This window comes from Trichosurus vulpecula, chromosome 4 (genome assembly GCF_011100635.1).
Source record: "Trichosurus vulpecula isolate mTriVul1 chromosome 4, mTriVul1.pri, whole genome shotgun sequence".
In the NCBI taxonomy this organism is placed as follows: domain Eukaryota; kingdom Metazoa; phylum Chordata; class Mammalia; order Diprotodontia; family Phalangeridae; genus Trichosurus; species Trichosurus vulpecula.
Window position 1 is genome coordinate 275,997,754 of NC_050576.1, and position 27,407 is coordinate 276,025,160.

Consider the following 27,407-nt stretch of genomic DNA (forward strand, 5'->3'; position numbering starts at 1 on the left):
GCTGTGCCTAAAGGCTGGGAATGTGACAAATTAGGGCCAAAGTTTCCTCCTGAGTAAATTAAGGTGGTGGAGCTAGATGATCTCTATAGTCCTGACTATACAGCAGGATAGTTCTTAAGGTTTTTTTTTTTTAATTTCTTAGACCTCCTTGAAAGTCTGGTGAAGGCTTCTCAGAATAATATTTCTTGCCTACATTCACAAATGAAGGAAACGCTAAGTTTCAGTTATCGGTTAGTGAAAAGAAAGATGTAGTTCCCCCATATTCAAGTTCATGGACTCCCTGAAATCTGAGAAGGTATCCCAGTTAAAGCAAACAAAAAAGACAGGAAAGCAAGTGGCAAGTCACTGCAAAGGAAACCAAAAAAGCTGACAGATAGATGAGAACAAGTACCCTGGCTCCTAGGAGCCATCGCATTCATGCTACCATGACAAAGATATAAAATAAATTTGTTGTTGTTTCATGGTTTTTCAGTTGTGTCAGACTCTTTGTGACCCCATTTGGGGTTTTCTTGGCAAAGATAATGGAGTGGCTTACCATTTTCTTCTCCAGCTCATTTGACAGATGAGGAAACTGAGGCAAACACCATTAAGTGACTTGTCTAGGGTCACACAGCTAGTAATTGTCTGAGGCTGATTTCAACTCCAGGCCTAGGTGCTTTATTCACTATATGCCACCTAGCTGCTCCTATTAAAAAAAAAGAAAAAGCACACTTCAAATAAAGGAAAAATATCTTTAAATTGTCAGTTTCTGTTCAGACTAATTCACATTATCTTGATAAAAGATAGATCATTTGTTCTAAATAAATTGTATATATAGAATGTCTAATTTAAAGATTTGACAAAGTACTTAACTAATAACCTGAATTCATGTGCTTTAAGGAATATATGATATATATGTGTGTGTGTGTGTGTACATACATACATATATATACATATATACATACATACATACATACTGGGAGAGTACATTTACTAGAAAATTCTGTTGTTATTACTATTGGATAGCCTAGCATCCTGCCTGAAAGAAATGGATTGGTAGTTGAGGTCTGGGAGATGGGACTATAGAAACAGCCCCTTGTTTCCACATTCACATCCCGCCACAAACACACTTTAAAAAGTTGAAAGATGAGGCTTTTATTCTGATGTCAAAAATATCTCACTTTTTGTGGCCAAGTCTAAGGTTGTGCTTCAGGACTCAGCCAGTTATACTAAATATAGTGTTAATTGGACCAGAACCTAGGATAACAATTCATAAAGGAATTTTGAATGGATAACCTTCCACCCCCTCAATAATGGGAATAGTCTCACCTTGTATTGGCCGATCAGGACAAAGGTCTTACTTTGAACCTTGCTAAATGGTGCCTCCTGTTCATGTCATCTCCATTCATCATCTTATAAATCAAAAGAACCAGGGAGGTAATGGTATACTCCCAAGTTGGGAATTTTTACAAAGGAAAGGTTAATTTCCAGCAAACAGCACTTACCTCTAGTATGATAGGGAGCAGAGCAAATGACCTAATGCCCTCTTTGTTAAAGGCTTAAATTCATGCAGTGGAAAGATTTTTTCATAGAAAACATATACCTCTGATATTTAAATTAGAAGTAAGTCATAAAATGGGATTGTTTACAGAAATTCATTTTATAGTCATTGTTAAAGGATGCCATCTATTGCCAGCCATTAGTATCAGACACTTCATGGTCCCATTTGGGGTTTTCTTGGCAGAGATACAGGAATGGTTTGCCATTTCCTTCTCCAGCTCATTTTACAGTTGAGGAAACTAAGGCAAACAGGGTGAAGTGACTTGCCCAGGGTCACATAGCTAGTAAGTGTCTGAGGCTGGATTGGAACTCAGGCCCTGGCACTTTATCCACTGTACCACCTAGCTACCTGTTTTCACCTATATGCCTTTGCTGAAAGTGCTCACTCCTCATAGTATACCCTCTCCCTTTTTTCCTTTTGCCTCTTTTAACCCCTCCTATTCTTTAAGGCATAGCTTTACTTCCATCTTTAAAAACCAAGAGAGATGGTAGCTTCTCTGCTAGAGAGTTGTATAATGTTGGAAAAGTCACTTAATCTTGTGCCTTGTTCTTTATCTCTGTAAAGAAGCCATGGGGCTGAAGGAGCCCTGGGTTCTAGGAGTCTGTGATTCCTCCATGAATCCTTTCCTGACCACTCTAGCATAAATCCCTCTACTCTTTGAACTTAAAGCATGTAAGCCCTTAAAAGTACAATCCACTTGGCACTTAATAATATGCTATTGTGTCATCTCACATTTTTGGCTTGTCTGATTCTTTAACATTTTTCTGTTTGTCTATTTTCATCAACTTCACTGTAGATTCTTGAGTCCAGGTTGTGTTCTCTTGTCCCCTGCTGCATCTAGCTTCTAGAAAACATGTATACACACGTACATATCATTATGTATTTCAATGAATGGTTGATTAATCATGTGCTGAGGAAGATTGTTGTCCATCGAAGCTGGCAGTATGGCTGCTGATGTCTTTTAAAGAGTGTATACAACATGACATGATTGGAGGCAGGGAAATATCAATAGATTCCTTATCCTCACTCCCATTCGTGAAGGTCATTTTTGGGTCCAGTCTTCTGTAGGTGAGGTCACTGTGGTCCAGTGTCAAAATCAGTTAAATTCAGTAAGTTGTGGAATTGCTGTTCAACTTTCTGCATTCTGGAGGTTAGCTCGGTTTCTATTTTAACATCTTGGGGTCCAGATTGAAATTGATTTAGCCTGTGGCTTTCCTGAAAGTTCGTTTCTGTCAGTGGTGGCCATAGAGTTGATAGTCTAGAAAAACACTTAATCCTGAGGGCCACAGAATAATATTGATTGTGGGCTACTATTGTGCAACCAGGATTAGGGTCTAATTTGGTCCAGGAGCTAATGGAGACACTCGAAGCCAAAACAATTGTAATCTACTATCCTTGAGGGTACTTAAGATGGCAGATCATCTACGTTTCACTTGTGTTTTTTTCAAGTTGCTGGTAATAGGAATCATTTCCTCTAGAGGTGTTTTGGTTCAGTCATACACCTAAATGAATTTGTGCAGAACTAGACTGACTTAAGGAGTATTTTGTCCAATTACTATACTAGATATTCACTAGCCATGATGTAACCCCATAAGGATATGTATTGCCTCTCATGAGGGGATTTCACGAAATTTATTTTCTGAATAATTTCTGCACATTAAAAGGAATTTATTTTTATCATTAGTGCAAATTTAACCTCATTTTAAAGGGCTAAGTCAACTATAACTTTAAAATAAACTTGTGAATTCTAGGGAAAAAACCCTAATATTTGATTTCTTCAGTAGAGACCTCCAGACTGTGACTTCATAACTTTTTGTGCTTACTCCATTAATGTAGATCAAAAACACCTTTCTGTCAGTGTTTTAATAAATGGTCTTCTGAGTTGCTTTGGCCAAAAAGAATAAATTATCACTGAAAGTTTGAGTTACCCACAGATTTGGAAACAAAGTCAATACCTGTCAATTACAGGAAAGCCTAAATGAATCTTGGTAGCTGAATGTAATGGAACATTACTGTGCCATAATAATTGACAAGTTATTCTAAGCAGCATGGAAAAACTTAGACTGATAGAGAGAAAAGGAAGTAAGCTGTACCAGAAAAACAATATTCTTAATGTATACTTTATTTGTAATAGTGCAGTTCCTGGTATATAGTAGGCCCTATATAAATGTTTATTCCTTCCCTACCTTCCACTAAATGGAAAGGCCCCCTAAAGAGGAAGTTAGTTCTGTGTAATTGCCAGGCTTGGTCCTAGAGAAGAGTTGAATTCTGTTTCCTTTATTGCAGAGGTATAGGGGACTAGAGGTTGTTTCTTTTAATATCATTTGAGGTTCAAGATTCTGAAGTGCAGGACTAGGGAACAGGGCACCACAAGATAGAACAAAGTAAAGCAAGCCAGCTTCATTGAACAGGAAATACTCCCAACAAGTAAATGTAATCAGGGAGGGTGACAACAGGTCAGGTCAATTGGAAGATCATTGGAGGAGATGCAGTAAAGAGAGTGAATTTTTAGTAGGGTTCTTCTCTGTGTCAAGCACAACCAGGTATGGGGGGTTAAGGGTGACAAATGGAGCAGGAAGCCTGGACCTGATGTATTCAAAGCCTGACCCCCTAGTTTGGAAGCCCTGGCCAAGGCTATCCAAAGATTGAATGGATATCAAAGCAAAGGTTTGATAAAAATGACTTTTGAGAGATTTATGTTCCCAGAACGGGTTGAACAAGTTGGCCCCTGAGATCTTTTGATTCATTGATTCTTAGTGGAGGCTGATATTTTGATTGTTCTGGAAATTAATTTTATTCAAATACATCAACTTGAGCAATAAAAGAGAACATTTGGACTTTGAAGATATATATAAGAAGAATAAATATCCTATTTTTTTTCATTCTGTGTTTATTCAAGATTTCTCTTCCCAAGTTGTGAAGCAGTCCAGCCATTCTGGAGAACAATGTGAAAATAGGCCCGAAGGGCTACAAAATTGTTCATACTCTTTGACCCAACAATACCGCTAATAGATTTGTATCCCAAAGAGATCAAAGAAAAGGGAAAAGGACTTATTTATACAAAAATACTTATAGCGGCTCTTTTTGTGGAGGCAAAGAATTGGAAACTGAGAGGACACCCATCGATTGGGGAATGGCTGAACAAGTTGTGATGGAATACTGTTGTGCTATATTAGCATAATGGTTTCAGAAAAACCTGGGGAGACTTATTTGAACTGATTCACAGTGAAGTGAGTAGAACAAGGAGAATACGGTACACAGCAACAGCAACGTTGGAAGGTTGATCAGGTGTGAAAGGCTTAGCCACTCTCAAGATGTTGATCCAAGGCCATTCCAAAGTACACATTATGAAAGATGCTATCGCTATCCATTTTGAGAGAGAACTGATCATCTCTGAGTGCAGATTGAAGCATACTTTTTAAACTTTTTTTTTTCTTTGTTTTGGTGTGTTTTCTATTGCAACATAACTAATATGGAAATACGTTTTGCATGACTTCATGTATAATTGACATTGCTTGCCTTCTCAAGGGCTGAAGTGGGGGATGAGGTGAGAGACGGAGAGAATTTGGAACTCAAAAATTTTTTTAAATGAAGTCAAATTCAGGCAGTTTTCAGAGGAAGAAATTAAAGAAATCTATAGGCATATGAAAAAATGCTCTAAATCACTATTTATTAGAGAAATGCAAATCAAAACAATTCTTAGGTACCACATATCTCCTGTCAGATTGGCTAACATGACAAAACAGGAAAATGATAAATGCTGGAGAAGATGTGGGAAAAATGGAACATTGTTATATTGTTGCTGGAGTTGTGAACTGATTCAGCCATTCTGGAGAGCTATTTGGAACTATGCCCAAAGGGCTCTAAAAGTGTGCATACCCTTTGACCCAGGAATACCACTTCTAGGGCTATATCCCAAGTAGAAAATGGATCCGAATGTACAAAAATATTTATGGCAGCTCTTTTTGTGGTGGCAAAGAATTAGAAATCAAGGGGATGCCCATCAATTGGGGAATGGCTAAACAAATTGTGGTGTATGAATGTAATGGAATATTATTGTGCAATAAGAAATGAGGAACAGATGGACTTCATTATAACCTTGAAAGACTTAATGAACTGAAGCTGAGTAAGGGGAACAGAACCAGGAGATCATTATACATGATTATAGACACATGGTACATGTAAGGACTAATTTTGATACACTTGACTTCTCTCATCAATACAAGGTTCAAAGACAACTCCAAAAGACTCATGATGGAAAAAGCTATGCACATCCAGAGAAAGAATTACAGAGTCTGAATGCAGATCGAGGCAGACTATTTGCTATCTTTTTTTTTTTTTTTTGGTTTCATTTCTCCTTTCTCATGATTCATTCCATTGGTTATAATTCTTCTTTACAACTGGATTATTATGTAAATAAGTTCAGTGTGAAGGTATATGTAGAACCTACATTGGATTACATGCTGTCTTGGGGGGGGGAGGAAGAGGAGAGAGGGAGAGAAAATCTGGAACCCAAAAACTTGTGGAACTGAATGTTGTAAACTAAAAATAAAAAAAGAAATCTTAAAAATTAATGTTAAATTTTTTTGCATCTAATTGAGAACTATTTAATAAAGTAAATTAAAAACATATTTAAAAAAAGATTTCTCTTCCCAGATGATCAGAGTGGAATGTGAGTCTGTATATGAAGTTTCATAGTATTCCCTGACAGAAATGATAAATATGGAGGTCCCTTAATGTTTTCAGATCACTAGGGTCCATTTTACAAATGATCTTTCATTTGAGTAAGTAGTGTTCTGATTGTCTGAAGAATCAACAGATTTTTGTTATTTCTTCCTTCTGGACCAGCCTGCTTATGCAGAATTCCATTTTGTAGCAATGTAAACTGTAATATAAATAGCAAGCAAATTTCAATGTGGAACATATCTTTACTTTTTCTTCCCCTTGTGATTTACAGCTTGTATGTATGTGGCTGTGATTTTTAATCATTCTTTCTTTTTGAATGCATTTTGGTTGGGATAAACATTTCTATTAGTGTGCCCTGCTATGTGTAAGAATTAGTTAAAAATGGTTTGCTTCTTGTTACACAGTATAAAAAAAGCACCAAAGATTTGCAGAGGGTCCAGAGAAGAGCCACCATGAGGTGAGGTTGCAAGAACTGGTATTATTTCATCTGGAAGAGAAAATTGAGGGCAGACTTTTGAGCAAAGGACTCTAGAGTACCTAGTCCAACCTCCTCATTTTACAAATATGGCACCTGGAGCCTAGAGGTGAAATGATTTGTCCAAAACCAAGCAAGTATTTGATAGAAAAGCTGGACAATAATTTTATTTCAACTTGTCTCTTGGGCAATACTATCTTTATTTCTAGTTGTTTACAAAATGCCAACTTTGTCCTCTACGCTCTTTTTAGAGCTAGAGTTCTTTGTAACATGGGTTTTGTGAACTTTAAAAAGAAATAGTTGGGTTTCAATATTTCAATATGATTGGTTTTCTTTGTAATCCTATTTTATGTATTTTAAAACTTTATTCTAAGAAGGGGTCCCATTGGTTCTACATTTTCAATATCTTGCCATTTCCAGACATTTCTGCCAGAGTTTAAACAAGCCAGTGTCATGGTAGAAATGGTAGAATGATAATACCTTTTCCCAATTATATCTGACTCAGAGCTTCCCTAAAGTTTTGTTTTTTTCTGATAATAAGCCTTTTCATTTTACAGGTGATGACAGCAAAATATTTTTGAGGAAATTAAAATTCAGTTAAAAAAAAACAATAAAAATACAAGTGAAACCCAAGAATTTGTTGCCAGAATTTAATCTTGTTATGGATAAATTCTGTGTGATTTCTTCGAGCATATGATCATGTGGGAAAAAGCCTTTGTAGTCATTTCCCTTAAACTTATGAACCCCTTTTAAATCCTTAGATGAACAATATACACATTTTTATTGACTTTACTAACTTGAAAGAAGGCTACACCCCTAGGAACATAGCTGGCAGGATCCCAAAGGTCATTAAGTCCAATTCTCTCGTTTTATAGGTGAAGAAATTAGTATCTGAGGCAGGATTTGAATCTGTGTTGGAGTTCAGTGCTCTATACATTATTCCATATTGATGGGGCGGGGGGAGGTAGTGTACAATAAAAATGATTACATTTTGGTTGTTCAGTCATTTCAGTCATGTCTGACTCTGTGACAAGGATACTGGAGTGGTTTGCCATTGCCTTCTCCAGCTCATTTTACAGATTAGGAAAGTGAGGCAGATAGGGTTGAGTGACTTGCCCAGGATCACACAGTTAGTTAGTGAGGTCATATCTGAACTCAGGTCTTCTTGACCCCAGGCCTGGCATTCTATTCACTTCCCTACATAGCTGCTCTAAATAATTCCATAAAATTGTGATATTAAAATTCATGTAACTCTTTGCTTTCTTCTGCATTTTCCCATCACATTCCATCTAAGAGATCTGTAATACAAACAGCACTTAGATCAGTAAGGCAAATATGTTTTATGAAGTAAGAAACATTTCAAGAACTTTAGTTTGGGTTGAAAACTCTCTTAAAGCAGGGATTACTATTTAAATTTCTTCTGGGCCTGGTGGACTTTGCTAACTCTCCCAACATATTTATAAGCCTCTCTCTGAAGGTTTCATAAGAGTAACTGAAAAAATATGAATGGAGTCTAACTCATTTTATTCCTAAAAGACTTTTTCGTTGAGTTCTTTTGAGTTCCCACTCCATGTGGTTAGGGCCAATAAGAATGACTTTGGTTTTAGGCAAAATGATAACAATGCAATAAATTCTGGTTTCAAATATAACCTTTAGTCTAGGGGGGGAACATAGGTAGGATAGTGGAAAGAATTCTTGATGAAGAATTAATGGACCTCGATTCAAATCCCAGCTTTCCCATTTGGTACCAATGTGCATATCCCTTAACTTCCTTACATCTTATTTTTTATATCTGTAAAATGAAGTGGTTGGACCAGATGCCTTCTAAGGTCCCTTCCATCTCCATGATCCTGTAGTAATATTGATTGAGCTAACTTTAATCTCAAAAATAACCGATCACTTTTGAAAGTCACATGGATATGCAGGCAAGAATTCCCAAACCAATCACACTTTTAAATTCTAAAGTGAGAGTTCTTAATTGGGGTCCATGGTTACATATCGCAGGTAGTCTGTGGACTTGGATTTGTGGATGATTCATTTTAGTTGTGTCTGATTTTTTTGTGACCCCATTTGGGATTTTCTTGACAAAGATATTTGAATGGTTTGCCATTTCCTTCTCCAACTCATTTTACAGATGAGGAAACTGAGACAAACAGGATGAAGTGACTTGCCCAGGGTCACACAAACCCAAAGATGGGTTTTCTTGACTCCAGGCTTGGCATTCCATCCACTGAGCCACCTAACTGCCCTGTGAACTTGGATAGAAAAAAAAAATTACATCTTCATTTTCACTAACTGAAATTTAGAATTTCTTTCGATTATGAATGTAGGTAATAAATATTATTCTAAGAAGGCTTCTTTACCAGATTGCCAAAGAGATCACAACACAAAAAGGGATACAAACCCATTTTCAAAAGCAGGTCTATATAAGCTTTTAAAAATCCCTCAGGAAAAGGGAGAAGAAAAGAACCCATAAAAAATTCTGTATTTTTCAAATAAATCACCATATTTTAGAGCTTACTTGAAATTTTTTTATTTTCTATTATTTTCCATTTCTACTTCTATTATTTTAAAATTACTTTTAAGAGAAACAAGTCAGAATATGATAATATGATAACTGGCCTTGATGCTTACAACTCAAAGAATAGGATTTTACCTTCAACTTCAAACGTGGGGCTTTTTACTCCTCTGTTCTCTTTATGTTTGATTTCTTCTGTCCTTTTTTGTTCTCTTTTCTGTACATCTCTCTTCTCATCCTACCTTCTTATCCCTCTCAAAATATGAAACTGAAGCATAGTTTTTGTTTTACTTACTGAATTGTATTTTATATTTTTAATTTAAAAAAATGAGTTGAACATTTTGTATTTCCTCTTGAAAACATACCAAAAGGGAAGTGCTTATTATTTGTATGCTTTCTTAATTAACTTGTTTCCACCTCAGTAGACTCTCAGCAGGAAACAAACAAACAAACACTGGCTGCTCCTGCCATGGATAAATACCTTGGGATTTTTTTTCTTGGTATATAAAGTTATGCGTTTTTGAAGTGAGATACTATGTTGAATTGACAGATCAGATTATACACATGCTAGCAAATATCTTTTTTTCTTAGTCTTTTGATTACTGGAAGCATTTCAATGGAAATTCTACTTTCTATAGATTGACTGCTGTTGAGATTTTGGTATTACTCCTGTGTTTTATTTTTTCTAGATCCATTTCGTATTGCTGTTCAGTCGACAAGGGAAATTAAGGCTGCAGAAATGGTATACCACACTCCCTGATAAAGAGAGAAAAAAGATCACTCGAGAAATCGTACAGATGATTCTATCTCGTAGTCAAAGGACAAGCAGTTTTGTTGACTGGAAGGATCTAAAACTTGTTTATAAAAGGTGTGAGTAACTTAATGGGAACTTTTCAGTTTTGGTCATGATTTTAAAGATTTGTTCTAAGCTTGAAAATTACTCAGTTTACCAAACTAGTCTTACTTTTAGTCCCAGGCACTGTAAAACAGGAGTCAAATAGTCAAACCACAAATAGAGTTATAGAATTTAGAGTTAGAAGGCATGCTAAAGATAATTTAGTTTGTTCCCCCTTCTTACAGGTGAAGAAAATGAGGATTATGGAAGTTAACCTGCTCCCCATAACACAGCTAGGCAGTGGTGGAGCGAGCTAAGATTAAAACTTCCACCTCCAATCTCTCAATTTGCTACTGTTTCCTTTATACTAATATAGACCGTTCTTCTACCATAAGAAGGAATGATGTTCCAGTTGCTTTCAAATAACCTTGAAAAAATCTAAAATGGAGGGTTTAGGATGTCTGAGATGGTTGGGGGGAGATAGAGTGGGTGATAAGAGTTAAACTCGGCAGCAGAACAAATATTTAACGATTTAGATATCAAGCTGAAAGAACTGGGCCTGAAAGAATTACAAAATCTCAGAGAGGAGTAAAGGAATTTAGAGGCTGTGTGGTCTAGCCAACACCTGAACAAAAATTGCCATTAGAACGTACTCAACAAGGACCATCTAGCCTTTGCTGGATAATCTTATTATCTGCCAAGGTGGTCCATTCCACTTTGGGGAAAACTTATTGTTGGGAAGACTTCTCTTACGTTGAATCAAAACATGCCCCTCTGCAACTTTTTGCCCATTTTTCAAAACACTGTCAAGCAGAATTTGACTTTTCACTCTTCCATAGCTGTCCATCGGTTCTGCAAACTCATTCTTAGGGGAAGGAAAAAAAAGAATAAACGAGATTTCCTTTTCTGCTTTTCTACCAAGTAGCATAGTACCTAACTATGGTTTCCAAAGAGGATTAATAAGCCACTCCCATTAGCTCTAATTCATTCTTCCATTCTGTGAGCCAAGCCAGTAGAACAATCTTAGAATATTGGTGCTAGGTGGGACCTTAAAGCTTTTCTAAGTTGGACTGCTTTATTTTTACAGATGAGACACAAGGGGCTTGGAAAGGTTAAGCTCAGGTTATATATTGCAAGAACCACATAATGTTCAGCAGTTTTATTGCAAAATAAACTCAAGTGTATTGTAGACTTAAGTTCCTAGAGCAGAAAAGTATGCCCAAAGGAATGTTTTCCAGTGGAAATTTTCTCCATCTTGCTAGCCTCCCTGAAACTTTGGGTTCGTTCCTCATGAGTACAGTTGTGTAAAATAGAAACACACTCATTTGTTACCAGTGGAAATAGTGCTCAGTCTGAAGGATAATATTTCAACACCATCATAGAATGTTAGAGACCATCTAATACAACCCTCTTATTTTAGAGATGAGGAAGGGAGGCCAAGAGGTGTCAAGGGATTTGCCCAGGGTCACAGAACTACCGAGTGGTCCAGCTAGAATTTGACTTCAAGTATTATATCTACTATGACACCTAACTACACGATTCAGATTCTGCTGTATCTGGATAATGAAAGGACAGTTGGCAAATAAACAGTTCTTTGATTACGAGGGAACGTTTCCTTGGAAAGGAGTATGAGCTTCCACATTTTGTTGGGAAGAAATATCTCCAAGTTGTTCAATATTCCAATGAATTCTAATTTCTTTTCTCTCTCTATTCTAGATATGCTAGCTTATATTTTTGTTGTGCGGTAGAAAATCAGGACAATGAACTGTTGACGCTAGAGATTGTACATCGTTATGTGGAATTACTAGACAAGTATTTTGGAAATGTAAGTTTTACTTTGGTGTATGCATGAAAATTAGCAGAATCTTTCAAGCAAAATTTACTTCTCCCTTCTATTTCTATCATTATTTCCTCATCGTTTAGTCTATATGTGAAAATGTCAGGTAAGTCCAGGGGTCATGCATTCTAGCTTATGTTTAAGCCCATACCTTGAGGCTTCACTGCCCTCATGATAACCTCATGCACGAGTTGTTGTTCAATCCTGTTTGACTCTTTGTGACCCCACTTGGGGTTTTCTTGGTAATGATACTAGAGTGGTTTGCCATTTCCTCCTACAGCTCATTTTACAGATGAGGAAACTGAGGCAAACAGGGTTAAGTGACTTGCCCAGAGTCACACAGCTAGTAAATGTCAGAGGTCAGATTTGAACTGGGGAAGATAGGTCTTCCTGACTCCAGGCCGGGTGCTCTGCACTATGCTGCCACCTAACTGCCCCTGCACAAGTAGTATAAGTATTTTGGAACTTAATACTTCCCCCCTAAATCCATTCCTCTTCTTAACTTCCCTATTGCTATCAAGAGCTCTACCAATCTCCCAGTTACGCCTGTTTACAACCTCAGTGTTTTTCTTAACCCCTCCTTCTCACTACAAATACCCAATCAGTTGCCATCATCATAACAATAATGGCATTTATATAACACTTAACTATGTGCCAGGTACTGTACTAAGCACTTTACAATTATTATCTCATTTGCTCCTTAAAACAATCCTGGAAAGTAGATGCTGTCATTATTTGATTGACAGGTTTCAGGTTAGTGGTGGAAAGTAGTCATAGAATCTCTGTATATGTTTGCCAAGAGAAAATGCTATACAAATAAAGATTATCTACTTAATGTCAACCACAAAGCAAGACCATATGTTTATTACTAGAAATACTTGAAAGGAAAACATCATTATTTATTTTTTCCTGTTTCTGAGCCTTCTATTTCAAGCTGCTGTTTTCTGTGCCTGTCACATAGTAGGAGCTTAATAAATGTTTATAGACTTAACTACTGCTGTGGTTAGTGATAGAATAAGATCACCTCCTATAGACCCAAATTTTCTCACACTTTTGTAACTCGTGGACTATGCATTATCTCATACTTCATGTCTGAACTTCATAATACCAAAAAAAACCCTCAAAAATAATGCTGTATGAAGAAAGACTAGCTCTAAAGTATTATAGCTTATTCAGGGTCATAGATTATGCAAAATTATTTCCCCATCTGATATGTGGTAAACTTGATATTACTTCCTTACTCCTCTTCTTTCGTGACTTTTGGAAGGTTGGGGAGTAAGTAGGACAACTTCCATGTATGTAATTTCATTGATTGGCCCTTGTAGCTCTAGTTAAAAGGGGAGGGAAAGCTTATAGTGTAACATAATTAGGTTCTGTCTTCCCTTGGAAATAAAGGATTTCATATCCATTAAACACATCCCTCCCTTCTCCCATTCCCTTTTTGCTCACAGACTTGGGCTTTCTCTCATTTTCCCCAAATGTCACTAAAACAGTAGTTTCAGATGTCCTGCCTTTGTTGTCTGTCTTCATAACACTGATATAGTACCACAGTGTAAACCACTGACTGACAAATGAAGAGGTCATAAGATTCCACTGTGCTTACTCTTTGTTGAGTCTAAATAATAGTAGCTCACATTTATATAATTCTTGACAGGCATTATTTCATTTGATCCTCAAAACAGCTCTGTGAACTCATTAATGTGGGATGTGGGTCCTCCTTCCAGTGGTGTGGAGAGCAACCCATCTATACATTCTCATCCTGTAGCATGCTTCTTAGTGTTCTCCCATATATCCTCCATGGGAGGGTCATCCAGGGTGTTAAGAGTAGTTCTCTATCTTTCTTTACACTGGTGGCTACCAATAGTCTTTTCATCATTTATCACTCTTGCAGTATGACCATCCCATCTCCTTTTCCAGTCATACATCTCTTATATGATATCCTGTATGCATGTTCTCCCTGTAGTTCTTTTTGGGTAATATATTGCAGGTTCTTTATGTCCACCATGCACTTCTCCATTGGCTTGTCCATTGACTTGCAAAAGACTTGAATCATCACTGAATAAATATTGATGTTGAAAAGATGGGCCTTGTTTTCAAGAGAAAGTTGGTTGGGATCATTAAAAGCTCTGTGTAGTTTCCTTCCTTTTCCCTCCTATTCAATACTAGCCCCACTTTATTCTATATCTTCTCTGTCCAAGGTGTAGACCAAAATAGACTGAGACTAATAATAGACTAAGTCGGTAGGCTGTCCATAACAACCTTATTTCATAGTCTGAACAATAGACACTTTTCTTCCTTTTGTTTTTTTTTCCATTGTGAGTAGGCCAGTTTTTGTGTGTGTGTGAGCATAGATCTCATTCAGGGGGCCCTGCAATATTCTGGACCTTGATGCCCCATGTTGTCTCAAAATAGAAGACCCCTTCACTTGAGGCTCAGGCTGGACTTTTCCTAGCTGTGACAAACACCTTTGTAAATATCCCTTTCCCCATTTTATGCCTTGCTTGATGTTTCTAACCATAGGGTAATTGAATAGTTATATCAGTTAACTTTTTTTTCAAAAAAAAATCTTACAGATTTTGACATGCATAACTCTTCTTAATAAAGTCCATCATTGTTTGGTTGTTTCAGTTGTGTCCAACTCTCTGTGACCCCATTTGGAGTTTTCTTGGCAAAGATCCTGGAGTGATTTGCCTTTTCCAGGTCATTTTCCAGATGAGGAAACTGATGCCAACAGAGTTAGGTGACTTGTTCAGGGTCACACAGCTAATAAGTGTCGGAAGCCAGACACTAAATGAAGTACTTTTGAAAAAAAAAATACGAATTTAATTGGGAATCCTCTTACGAATCAAAATATTTACTTTAAAATTCTTTCCCCCCTCTTCCCACCTGAAAGTCTTACTTATTTTTGCAATTAAAATACTGATGCATTTGCATCATTTTAATTTTTTTACATTGAGTCTAATTAAAATGTGCTTAAGCAAAAATTTCCAAAAAAGTGCAATTGTTGGTCAGGGAATTGAGAATTAGAAATGGAGCCTCTAGGACAGGGTGTATTAATGTGAAATTCATGAACTTATTTTTAAAATTATTTTGATATAATTTAATGTATTTAATATAATTGGTGTCCTTTGTAATCCTGTGTATCTTGCATTTGAATGAACCTCATGTACTCAGAAACATTCTGAGAAAGAATACATAGACTTTATGAGACTGACCCAAAAGGATTCCTAACACAAAAATAGTTAAGAACAACCCCCACTCTAGAATTTGAAATATGACTCTCCAGACATTTTGCCTTAGCTTTCCCAACAAGGAAAATATCTATTAGTTTCTGTACTTAGGGAGGTTAATTTTATGCCTTTCCTCTTTCCTACTCCTCAAATACCAACATTTTGATTTTTTCTCTGACCTATAGACATTTTAAATATAGATTTAGCAGTGTTATTTTAGGACCATACTGTTTAAAACTTTTCCTGGTCCCACTCCCAGCTATTCTTTTCATCCCCATCTTTTGGTCAACTCTTCATTTATTGGCACATTTGTCAGACACTTATTAATAGCTTGCTTTATGTATACTACTGCTAGATAGTAGGTGAAATAACAAAGTTTGGCTAAGACAAACTGCACACCCTAGAGGCTTTATTTATAATTCTCAGCACTTTCCTTACAAAAGAACTGCAAATATTTCAGAAAAGTTTACTTGATTATAACTGGACTCAGTCCCTACCCTTGTGGAGCTTATAGTCTAGTGGGAGGGTAAAGTTTTCAGAAAAGATTCATTTCCTACCTACTGTACTGCTTGTCATCATCATTCCTCCTCCAAGATAAGCTTATTACCAGGAACTGAAACTGCTTCAGCTTTGGTACTCATATTCCTCTGTATCCTCACTTGCCTCTTTCCCTTTCATTAGGGGCTGGAGGCAGGGCAAAAACAAAGCAACTCCTCCCAAAGCCTCCTTTTAAAGAAGCTTCAGAAGCTCAGCCAGCTCTTCCTTTCCCTCCATCTGCACTGATTGGTTTTTGTTTCTCAGTCACCTTGCCCCATCATAGGGTATTCTCTTACAGTGTTCCATCCACCCCACCTTTCAATTTCCTTTTGTATATTATCTTTCCCCCATTAGATTGCATGTTCCACGAAAACAGAGGCTGTCTTTCGTTTTCTTATTTATAGTATAGTTACTGGCACATGGTAGGCACCTAATAAATATTTATTGTAACTGATGGTAACTCAGCTCATCCTCTCTTTCTCCCTCTTCTTCTCCTTCTCCTCTCCAAAGGAAGGTAAATTTTGATGGCCAAAAGCTACCCACTTAACTTGGGGTTTGCTGGCTAGATTCCTTCCTGCCTTCCTGCCCTCCACCCTCTCTTCCTTCCACAATAGGTCTGTCCCTACCCACGCTCCACTTAATGACTGTATTTTGGGCCCTCCAGGCTTAGAGTGAGTGTCATTGGTAACTGTTTCTCTTTGGAACTGCAACCCTGAGGGTCTTCCCCTCCTAGCTTGATTTTTTTTTTCTTTTTTTTTTTCCTAATTAAAGGGGCCATCCCTTGACTCATTTCTTAAAGAGGCCTATTCACTGAATTCACCTCACTCTAAGTGAGTACATGAAAAAGCCCTAGACTAAAAGGGCCCATTGCATCCTGGGTCATCCCTAATCATCCTAATGAATATCTGGTCACTGGATCCAGATGGCCCTGGAGGAGAAAGTGAGGCTGGTGACCTTGCACAGCCCTCTCTCGCTCAAATCAAAATCAACTTCAAGTCAGTCATCATTTCCCTGATGTCTTGATCCTCTTTGAAAACAAAGGACAAGCACAACAGTCTGTAACTGATAACTAATAATATGAAATGAGATATTCATTAGATAGGTGAAAAATGCAGTCTAGGCTTACCATAGCATAGAATACTGGAAAACTGGAGAAAGTTAAAAAGTTGTCATCTGTCCTCTACTTTTTTTTATCACATTACTTTGTCCCAAATTGACCTAGCTGTGCTAAATGTGAACTAGAATTGACTTTTGGTCTCTTCTTATCTGGAAAAATTTGAGTCAGAGGCCTCAAGACAATATGCTGGTTCTCAAGAGAACCTGACTCACTCTTTTTTACCAGTAATGAATGTGAAAGCGCTAGAAGGGTCAGAGAAGAGTGAACTCCTCTCTTGCTTTAATCTTCTACTTTATCTTGGAAGAATTTTAGCACTTTTTTTTCTTTTCTCTTTTTCTTTGTTTTGCTGAATGAGAATTTGGTGTGATAACAGTATATTGGTGATTAAAGCCTGATCTAAAACTGCTTGGTTCGATGGCTTATGACCCTCAGATGTTCATTAATATTGTTGATGATAAGTAAAGGCTTCCGGCATTTCTCAACATTCTCTGTGTCAGGAAAAATAAATTTCTTTTTGTAGCCTTTTTCTTTGAAAGTTTCCTTTGAAACATTTCCTCCTTCCTCCCAAGGAAGAACTTTGCAGAAGCTTTTCAGACTTTAAAAAGCCTCAGATATCTATTAATAAGATTAAATTCTTTTGAATTAATAAGAGGTAAAAAATCAGCACCTTTCTCTGGCTGGGGGGGAAAATCTTTGCTCCTTATGTAAATTCTCTCTCCTTTATAGAATATTAAAATTCTGAGCAATCCTATAAACATTCAATTATTCTATCTTTTACTAAGTGGTGAGGAAGTAAATTCTAGCTTCCTTTGGTAAAGGTTAAAATAAAGTGCCCCAAAGTCATGAAGAAAGTGGAGATCAGAACAGGGAAGAAGGCTAGATACTGAGTTTGAGCACCTGAGTTTCAATCTCACTTGTCCCACTTAGTACCTATATGCCAAGTCTTCTTGATCAACCTGGACCTCAGTTTCCTTGCTTGTAAAATTTAAGGGATTGGATCAGATGGTCTATGATGTTCCCTTTGGTTCTACTTCTCTGATCCTATGTGTTCCAATGAGACTGGGGTTTTAGTATATGCTTCTAGATACATCTAAGGTCTTTGATTTATGCATACAAGAATTAAAAAAATATTTTGGGGATTTACCTTCTAGGTACGATTCTCTCACATCACTGTTGTATTCAACTGCCACAGTGTTGGTTCTATACATCGAACTTTTACTAATATATATATATGTGTGTGTGTGTACACACACACACACTCTATTTGATGAAAGGGACCCTAGAACACATTTCGTCTTACTCTGCCTGCCATTTTATTTATATCCTATATATTATATAGGTATACGCACACATACATACACACACACACACACTCATTCATTTATTTGTTCATTTATTTATCCATTCATTCATTCAATCATTCATTTATTTATATCCTATATTCCAGATGGGCAGGTAGGTGGCATGGCAGATAGAGCCCTGGGCCAGGAGTGAGGAAGATGAGTCTTCCTGAGTTCAAATCTGGCATCAGACACTTATTAGCTGTGTGGCCAAGACAAGTTGCTTCACCCTGTTTGCCTCAGTTTCCTCATCGGTAAAATGAGCTGGAGAAGGAAATGTCAAACCACTCCAATATCTTTGCCAAGAAAATCCCTAATGCGGTCATGAAGAGTCAGACACAACTGAAATGGTTGAACAGCAACATGTTTGGGATGTCTTGAGTTCAGAGAAAGGGTTTGAGTTTTTATTTGTTTTTGGTTTAAGTACAGTCCTGTGATGATGCAGCCAAGTAACTATTATGCAATTTATAGTCTCAAGACTTGCCTGGGGCATTGAGAAATTGAGTGACTGCCTGGGGATCCCATAGTCAGTATGAATCAGCAGTTACACATACCAAGATGAATAGGAAATGGTCCCTACCAGGAGAGGTTTATATCCTGTGTTGGTCCTGCTTGGCTTATCTTAGCTACCTATGTTACCCTCTGTGTGCACTGACATCTGATAGCTCTACATTTCTTACTTCTATCTGACTCTTCATCCTGGAGTCTGGTTAGAGACCCCAGCCCTGCCACTGTCTACCATCCTGCTGGGTCAGAGTACTACACAGCAGGAGTCACAAAGCAAAAGGAAGGTACCCCATAGGAGTTGAAAGAGCTGGATTTGGATTCAGAGGACCTAGCTTCCACGCTCGAGCCTATTGTTTACCACTGTGGGATCTTAGGCAAACCACTTCTCTCTGGGCTCTAATTTCCTCATCTATAAGATGTGGGACTAGATGACCTTTTAAAATCCCTCCCTCAGGTCTAAATTTAGAATCCTGATTGATGATTCATCGGGCAGATGATAATGAAATAAGGAGCCTTAGAATTAAGGTATTGCAGCCCCACTTAATCTTGTGGGTTCAAAGCAGTGATTCTATTTAAAAAGCACTTGGTAAATGGAAAAATGCTATGGAAATATGAGGTATCATTAAAATAGTAATTCTCAGTGATAAGCAGGTGGCCTTGCTCCTGCTCTTTGTCTTTTGTTCTTGAAGAGGACTATGACATCAGGGAGGTGATGGCTTGACATACAAGTGATTGGATTTAAGTGAGGGAAGGCTTTGTAAAGTCACCAGCCTCGGTTTCTCCTGAGCTATCTGGGACCAGATATAAATCGGGAGAACTGGAGATGGCCCAGGATACAGTAGGAGACTTTGGCCTTTTCAAGCTAAGGTCTTTAACAGGTCTCTGTTTAATCTATATAACATCCACTCAGTGATTAAAGCTTAATAAGAAATGAAGCAATGAATGGCCACTTTAAGAAAGAAAAAAAATAGGTCCTGGAGGGAACATCCTCAGGGTTTTTGGCCAGAACAGAATTGCTATTTACATTCATTCTGAGCCCTTGGGGCCCAAACAATGACCAAGTGGGGCCTGGCCTGTGACCTGTTGGCCATTCTTTGAGGTGGCCTAGTAGATAGAGGGCCAGCCTTGGAAATGAGGCACACCTGAGTCTAAAATTCCTACCTCTCACACATGCTAGCTGTGTGACCATGGGCAAGTGACTTAGTCTGTCATTGCCCAAAGCAAATCAGTTGCTAATCTGTATCAAGGGAAAGGATTTTCCATACCAGGATTCCCTAGGCTGATGAAAAACAGGTCTAGAAAAAAAGGCGAGAGAGAGAGAAGGAAAGGACAACAACCCCAAAACAACACTGAAAATAAATTTCCAGTAGTCAAATAATGGGTCTCCTTATATGCCTTTTGAGCCTCTGTCAACTTGTTTCATTATATTTATGGAACATACTTTACTCTATTGTTGTCGGGATCATGGGTGGGAAGAATATTTTAAATATTTGTGGGCCGGCAGAGAGTCCCTGCACATTACACAAGCCTCCTCCTGTCAGCGAAGAATAAAGAGGCAGTAATGCCAGCAACCAAGTTTTGCTGAAATGGCTGTTTGTTGTCGTGGCCTTCTGTTTATTTTTTTAGATGCTCTTTGATTCAATTGAATCTGTCAATGAAAAACAATTTCCTCTTGGAGCCTTTAAGTTTATAGACTCAAATCTTTAAAATATTGAGCCATTTGCTGAAATGTCTGTATCTAGAATGCAACTTAATATGCTTTAGGAACCAGGAAACCATTTTTCCTGGGAGCCATTTATTCACTGTTACTGTGTAGATTTTGTTTTGCTTATGCGGGCTTCGCTGCCTGATGCCTGTGAAAATTTTATGTCTGATAGAATTTTAAATGAGAAGAATTGATGTTATAGGAAATGGCCCTGCCTGCTACTGCTGTACCTTAGCAAGGAATCAGCCTTTCCAAATGCATCCAAGTTTGCTTCAGCCCATTAGAGAACATAAGAAAAGATTAATAATATGGCAACGCCCTACTTCTGAGAGAAAGCCATGAATCTTTTTATTTACCTGTTTGACCTTGGGCAAATCACAGAACCTTCCCCCTCGGTCTCCTTATCTGTTGAATGTGGACTGGATGGCCTTCGGGGTCCCTTCTGGCTCTAAATCTGTAATCTGGAGGCAGGACAGCAGAAAATATCAATCTAAGAAATAAGTCGAGACAAGTTGATTCCCAGAGGAGAAATGAAAATTTTTTGATCAAATAAGTTCTCTAAATGTATTGGAAATGGCTTCAGTGGCAGTTTGTACCATGTCAGGAGGATGTCTGAGATGACAAAGCCTTCAGATCTTTCCCTAACCTGTTTAATTCTGTGATTTCCTAAGGGAATGGAAAGGAATAGCATAACCTGTAAATGGTCAGCTGCTGTAGAATTTTTTTTTTTTGGTCATCCATCCAAGGCCTGAATGAAGCCCTGCATTTGTCTGTTCTTGGAATGCTGTATTATTTTGTAACCTTAGTCTGCCACAAGGGTGCATCCATTGAATAGGTTTGGTGTTTGGACGGATGCTGGCCTGTGAATGTTGATAATGCTGCTGCAGGCTTGTCTTATGTTTGTTTTCATCCCACTAGGTCTGTGAGCTGGATATTATATTTAATTTTGAAAAGGCCTATTTTATCCTTGATGAGTTTATAATTGGTGGAGAAATCCAGGAAACCTCAAAGAGAACGGCTGTCAAGGCTATAGAAGACTCTGATATGTTACAGGAGGTATGTAAGGGCATAGAAACATGAGGTTTCCTCATGTTGAGGAGGGGTGGGGACAAGAGAAAAGAAGCTTAATTATCTCAGGGCCTGTTGTTTAAAGATAGGTTTTTGTTTGTGAATAAGGAGACCCTGTAAACCAGAGAAAAATGCTGTCAAAGGTAGCAATTCTTTGGTGCTATTTTTAATAAAACCTATTTTTACAGCTTGAAAAATTAATCTTGGAAAAATGTCTTCTACCCTGGAGAAGGAGTGTCATTGTAAATCACTATGCCGTTTGTCAGAGATATTAGGGTGTTATTATTAAAGGTGGAGTTTATCATTTTAATTAAAAATTTTCAGCACCTCCCGGAGAGAGCCTATATGATTGTTCCTATTTTCACAAATAAATTGGGAGCAGAGTGACTTAAATACCAAGGTATAAATAAACAGGGATCCACAATTCCCAAGCTTCAATTTCTATTCCTAACACTGACTCCATCCATGATGGTTCAGATGGAATATAGTGAAACTGATTTCAGAAGCATGATGGGAAATATTCAAGTTCCTGACATTTCACAATATCAAGGCAAAAGTGGCCTGAAGGTGATGCCATCTTTTGTGATTTCAAGTACCTTCCCAGATATGTCAATGCCAGGCCATTATTTCAACTTCCTCTCTACCACAAATTTGGGCTCCTTGAACTACCCTGGGCGGCTAAAGTAGGCCTTAATTGTCTTTAATTATACCCAGATCCAGGCCCCAGAGCACTTCAGGCTATTTCTATTCTGTATGCTTTGCCTTCCCCACTTTCCACCTTCCCTTTATTGTTGTCTTCCTCCCATTAGAATGAAAGCTTCTCATGGGCAGGGGACGTCTTGCTTTCCCATATTTATTTGTATCTTCATGCTTAGTTACATAGTATGTGCTTAATAAATTTGCTTCCTTCCTTCCCTCCCTTGCTTTCTTCCTTCCTGCCTTCTCATTTTTCTTTCTTATTTCTCTCTTCTTCATCTATCTGTCATCTTCTATCTTTCTCCTTAAGGGGTAGGAAGGAACTGTTGAAGTTTTGAATTCATATTCTCAGAGCCCAGTATAGTGACTAGTACAAGGTGGGTTCTTAATAAATTGATCTGGAAGCAGGAGGCCAACTTAGTTAATGGTCCCTTGAGACCTGTGAAGAAGGAGCCAATATTAGGCAAGGTCTTTCTAGGAAACAAATTTTATTAATTGCTGAGCTAATGATCAGTGATTCCTGCCTCTTTGGTCTATCTGTACTAGGGTGAGTAGAGGCTGAGAAGGTAACTGAGTTTTAAGTGCCCTAGGGCAGTAGAAAGTACACCTGACCTAGGTTCAGACAGCCTGGGTTTGAGTCCTAGCTCTTCCATTAACTAATTCTGTGACCTTGGATTTCCTTTTACTTGTTATCCCCATCAGTAAAGTGGTAGTAGTAATACCTGTATTACTTACTGGATTGTTGTGAGGATCAGATGAGATAATAAATATAGATAAAATGGTTTGAAAACTGTAAAGTGACTGTTGTATAAATAACATGCTGCTGTTTTTTTTCCTACAAATGGTTTTTAAGAACCTTAGCAAATGGTTTGAAACTCATGTCTACTCTGTATTTATGCATGTGCCATAGGAAAATAATTTTAAAAGGTGTTTCATGAACCAGTGATTTGGAAATCCAGTGAACATAGCCTTCCTTGAAACATGATGCTCTTGGGGTCCATTCTGTAGTATTTTTTAAAGGTGAGAGGAGCTCATTGAGGTGAATTGAGCTTTGGATGAGATTGGGCCAGTTTTTTTTCCTCAGTTGTGCCCTGTAGGAGACAGTGACCTTGTAGGATATTTGATAGTTCCATTTCCAGTTGAAGTTAAAGATAAGTTATTTTAAGAGGTTACTTTCAAAGTTTTGTACTTAGGTTCCTAATCAAAGTCGTATATCTAGCAAGCGTTCGTAAGAGCCAGTAGCAGTTAGCTGGCCTTTTCTCTTTTTCCCTTTTCCTGTCCTTACTGTGAAGGTTGGAAGAAAGAGGCAGGGAATTCATGCATTGACAGAAAAGAAATGACTTTCCTCTAAAGCAGTGGACTCATGGAAAATGCCCAGAAATCACTGAGTTGGGCTTGCTGGAAGAATTATGAGGAGGATGGCATTGGATTTTTGGTAAATGGTGGCAGTGAAGGGAGCCATATCTGCAAAGCTAAGTAATGTGCTGAGACATGTTGGGCAATGGTAGCTCTATAGTGGCTAGAAACTGGAATAAAGGCCAATTAACAATGAACTGGCCTTCAGACCCACCCTGGCAGTTCACTAGGCTGCTGAGACTTGAATTATTTGTTTCTTGTCCTTTGGCAAGACTGTGACCTGAACCCACTGGCTCATTTGTGAGTCTACTATCCGTAACTATCCCCTTTCCTATTTCTTATGGATTTTGTAATAAAGTTGCTCTAAATGGAAATGTTTTGGTAAATTTGGTGGTTTCAGGACATGAGTCAAACTCAGTTGTTAGAGGTGACTTCTGGGTGGGGCCAAACATGAATTGTAGAGGGCAATGTTCATTAAGAAGCCTTTTAAGATTGAACTTCAGTCAGTGGGTCAGTTCCTTTTTTCCCAATGATTTATGTTATGAGTTACATATAATAGACTCGAGCTTCAAAATTAATGGGTATGAAGGAACTCATGTAAGGGTAAGAGAGGCTTTTGAGCTGCTCCCCCCCAAAAGGGCCCCAAAAGAACAGTCAGTGGTGACAGAATCAGTGTAGTGTAACATAAGTAGCATTGGCTATGGAATTGGAGGACTTGGGTTAATCACATAAATTTGGCCAAGTCACTACTTCCCTGACCTCCAGCCATTCAGAGTACTATTTCCCTCATGTATAAAATGGGGGTAATGATTCTTCTGCTTCTTATCCCCTGCTCTTGTTCTGAGGATCAAATGAGAGAATGGATATAAACTATAAAGTACTATTTACCTCCAAAGATCCATGGTTTCATCTTTGTTAGTAACCTTTTCACTGAAAAAGAATAGAATTCCTCTTTGCCTTAGGAAATAAATAGTTTCGTGGATTTCTGTGGTGTCCCCTCCCCCCTCCCCCCTCGTCAATTAATGATGAACCAACTGGCGATGAGCCCCTTTTCACCCTTACTGCCTTACCCCCAAGAGAATACTGTCACTTGAAATGTGATGTCCTTGAAGTCTTTTGAGCTGTCAGAGCTAGACATCACTGGCATATAACCTCTGAGATTCCAGGGACAGTTTCATTCCTTCATAAGGCCTTTACTGAACTAGTGACATTTGGGAAAGTTCCCCATCTTAGACTTTTCAAAGGCAAAAATTACTTGTTTGCTCAGACAAAGACATTTCCCCCTGAATGATTCTGTCATCTTTTTATAAATATTTGGAAAGATCATTGAAGAACCACAGGCTGCTTGAACATACCACTTATTCTGTTGACAGGTAATTGTAGAGCTTAACCCTGAGGAAGCAGAGTTAACATCAGAGAATATTTTTGTCACTTTTTTACCATTGTCTCCTAACCCCAGTCACACCCTACATCCCTCACTGATTCAACCTGTGGACCAAGATGTTAGTCAAAATATGAAATGTTATTACAAAAGTTAAACCTTATGAAGAGTTTGAAGAAAAACTTGGCCCAGAGTCCATTTTAACAGAACTCTAACCTCATGAAAATAGGAGTAATATTGATGAAGATCAATAGTCTCTAGGCTTTGGACTAAGCTCTCCCTCAAAACTGTAGCATAAATTCTTAAAATAGATTTTCCACACCCGTTGAGCAAGCTTTGAAAATGAGATGGAAGTGTGGATACAGACCAACAAGGAACTGTTGGTGATACAGAAACCACAGATGCCTTTTGAGGGGTACTGATAAATCACCATACTCTGATTGTAGCGACAAAGATGAAGCCAATTTTTTGAGGGTGAAAAAATTCTCTGGGAAGAAGGCTTCTTCAGCCTTTGATTGACTCCTTGGTTTTGCAGCTAAGGAAGCTGTGGTCCAAGAGGTCTGGAAGCTGTACATGCTTTATTCCAACTCCATAAAAAAAAATAGAAGCAAATGAACAAAACAGAAACAAAAACCCAACAACTTGAATATGGCTCCAGGAACTTTTTCAAGGATTCAGGTTCCAGGAATGTTGGTTGCTGGGGTCAGTATCCATTCAAGACTTACGTCCCATGCCATCCACATTTTCATCTGCATCTATAGTCACAAATTCAACATATCACAAGCCTTGTTTGTTCGGAAGGTGACTTTAAAATAATTTAAGTACATGTAGTACCTGCCATTTAAAGAAAGCAAAGAAGTATATAGGACTTTTTGGAAAGGTTGGCGTGGTGGTGGGGAATGGAGGGAGCCGAAAGTTTTGCTATTTTTAAAGAGCCCGCAGCTATCCTCCATTACTTATTCCTGGAGGTGTTGGAATAGCTGAGGTTTTAGTATCTCAAAGTCCCTTGTTTATGTCAGACTGTTGCCATAATGCAGTGCTGTTGACTGAATGCAGTTTATAGCAAAGTCTACTCCCTCCTCTGATCTTTCTCTGAGTCACCTCCTTGGCTCTCTGTACTGTTATTGCTGTTACGTACATTCAGAGATCTGAATGATGAGAGGAAAAGTCAAGGTGTAGTATCTTGAATGGTAGCAAGAATGCCATTTTCATTAGAAACTTGGACCAGATGGCCTATTATATATAGGCGATGACAGTTATATGAATACCTTTGTGGCCCTCCTATCCAATATGCCTGGATGGGTTCCTCAAGATCACCTTAGTGTAGATGATGGCAACAACGTTACTACCAAAATTGGTGTTGTAGCTGGCGCATTGTCCTTTGTTTGTTGACTGTGTTCAGAATGCATTGTCTGGGAACATTATACAGCTACTGGTTTAACTATTTCACCTCACATATACATCCTTCAACATGTATGAAGATATGTGTGTGTGTGTGTGTGTGTATACACACATATAGTATATATGAGAATAACTTAAATTCACTAACTTGGCATCTCTATTTGAATAGAATGTGTTATTTGTTTTAAAATAGAAAGTTACCTTTTAGAATGTTCATTTTTCATAGTGCAAATTAAACTGAAAGTTGTGATTTTTTGGAGTAATTTTATTGATTTCATTTTCTCTTTCAGACAATGGAAGAATACATGAGCAAGCCTGCATTTTAACTGAAAAATCTACTTGACAACCCAATGATGCTGCATGTCAAAACTTCAGCTGGATGGGGTTCTTTTCTGATGTGCCAGAGCCTTATGCCAAAAATAACTTAAATGGATTGTGTGTGAAACTTCTTGGATACTTTGGGATACTGTGTTCAACTAGCAAGATTTAAAACTGTAGCATATTTGTAACAGGTGCATATGTATATTATTCTCTGTGCGTGGATTCTCTTGACTGGAACTTAAAATAACCATCATTCAATAGATTGCACATTTTGTTTATACAATAATTTTACCAGCAAAGTAATAATTTTAAAATATTTTTTGAGAAACAATCTATGCTATATTTTTGCTAGTATTCTCAAAGTACAAGTTGGTAACTATTTTGTAAAAGTTTTTATGAATGTACTACCTATCTTGGACTAAAATAATACTTTTGTCTAACTACATAGTTCTTTTTTTTATTACAATTTCATGTATGTCAAAGTAATATAAAAGGTCAGTTATTAGAGAACTGTAGGCATATTATTTATATATATATATATATATATATATATATGTGTGTGTGTGTGTGTGTGTGTGTGTGTGTGTGTGTGTGGGTGTATACATATACATGTATCCCCCATATATATATAAAAATATATATGTATGTATATATGTATATACACACACACACACACACACATATATACATATATATACATATATATACATATATATGCATAAGGCTTCAACAAATCTTGAGCCCCTCATAGCAGGCTTAACTGTCTTATCTTGAATTTCTTGTTCAGGCTTGACTTTGAGGAAATAACAGCATTGACAAAAACACAACTACCTATCATTTAAAACAAAAATGAAATC

The 27,407-nt window shown here is 37.7% G+C and overlaps 1 protein-coding gene across 1 annotated transcript in view; it reads left to right on the top strand.

The window, feature by feature from the left end:
• Window positions 1-26,990, top strand: part of AP1S3 (adaptor related protein complex 1 subunit sigma 3) — a 71,041-nt gene extending 44,051 nt beyond the window's left edge. Inside the window, exons 2-5 of the mRNA XM_036756701.1 lie at window positions 9,909-10,087; window positions 11,771-11,879; window positions 21,246-21,383; window positions 26,520-26,990. Coding sequence (XP_036612596.1) covers window positions 9,909-10,087; window positions 11,771-11,879; window positions 21,246-21,383; window positions 26,520-26,555 — 462 coding nt within the window. The 3' untranslated portion in view covers window positions 26,556-26,990. The remainder of the gene's footprint in view (window positions 1-9,908; window positions 10,088-11,770; window positions 11,880-21,245; window positions 21,384-26,519) is intronic.
• The last annotated feature ends 417 nt before the right edge of the window (window positions 26,991-27,407 follow it).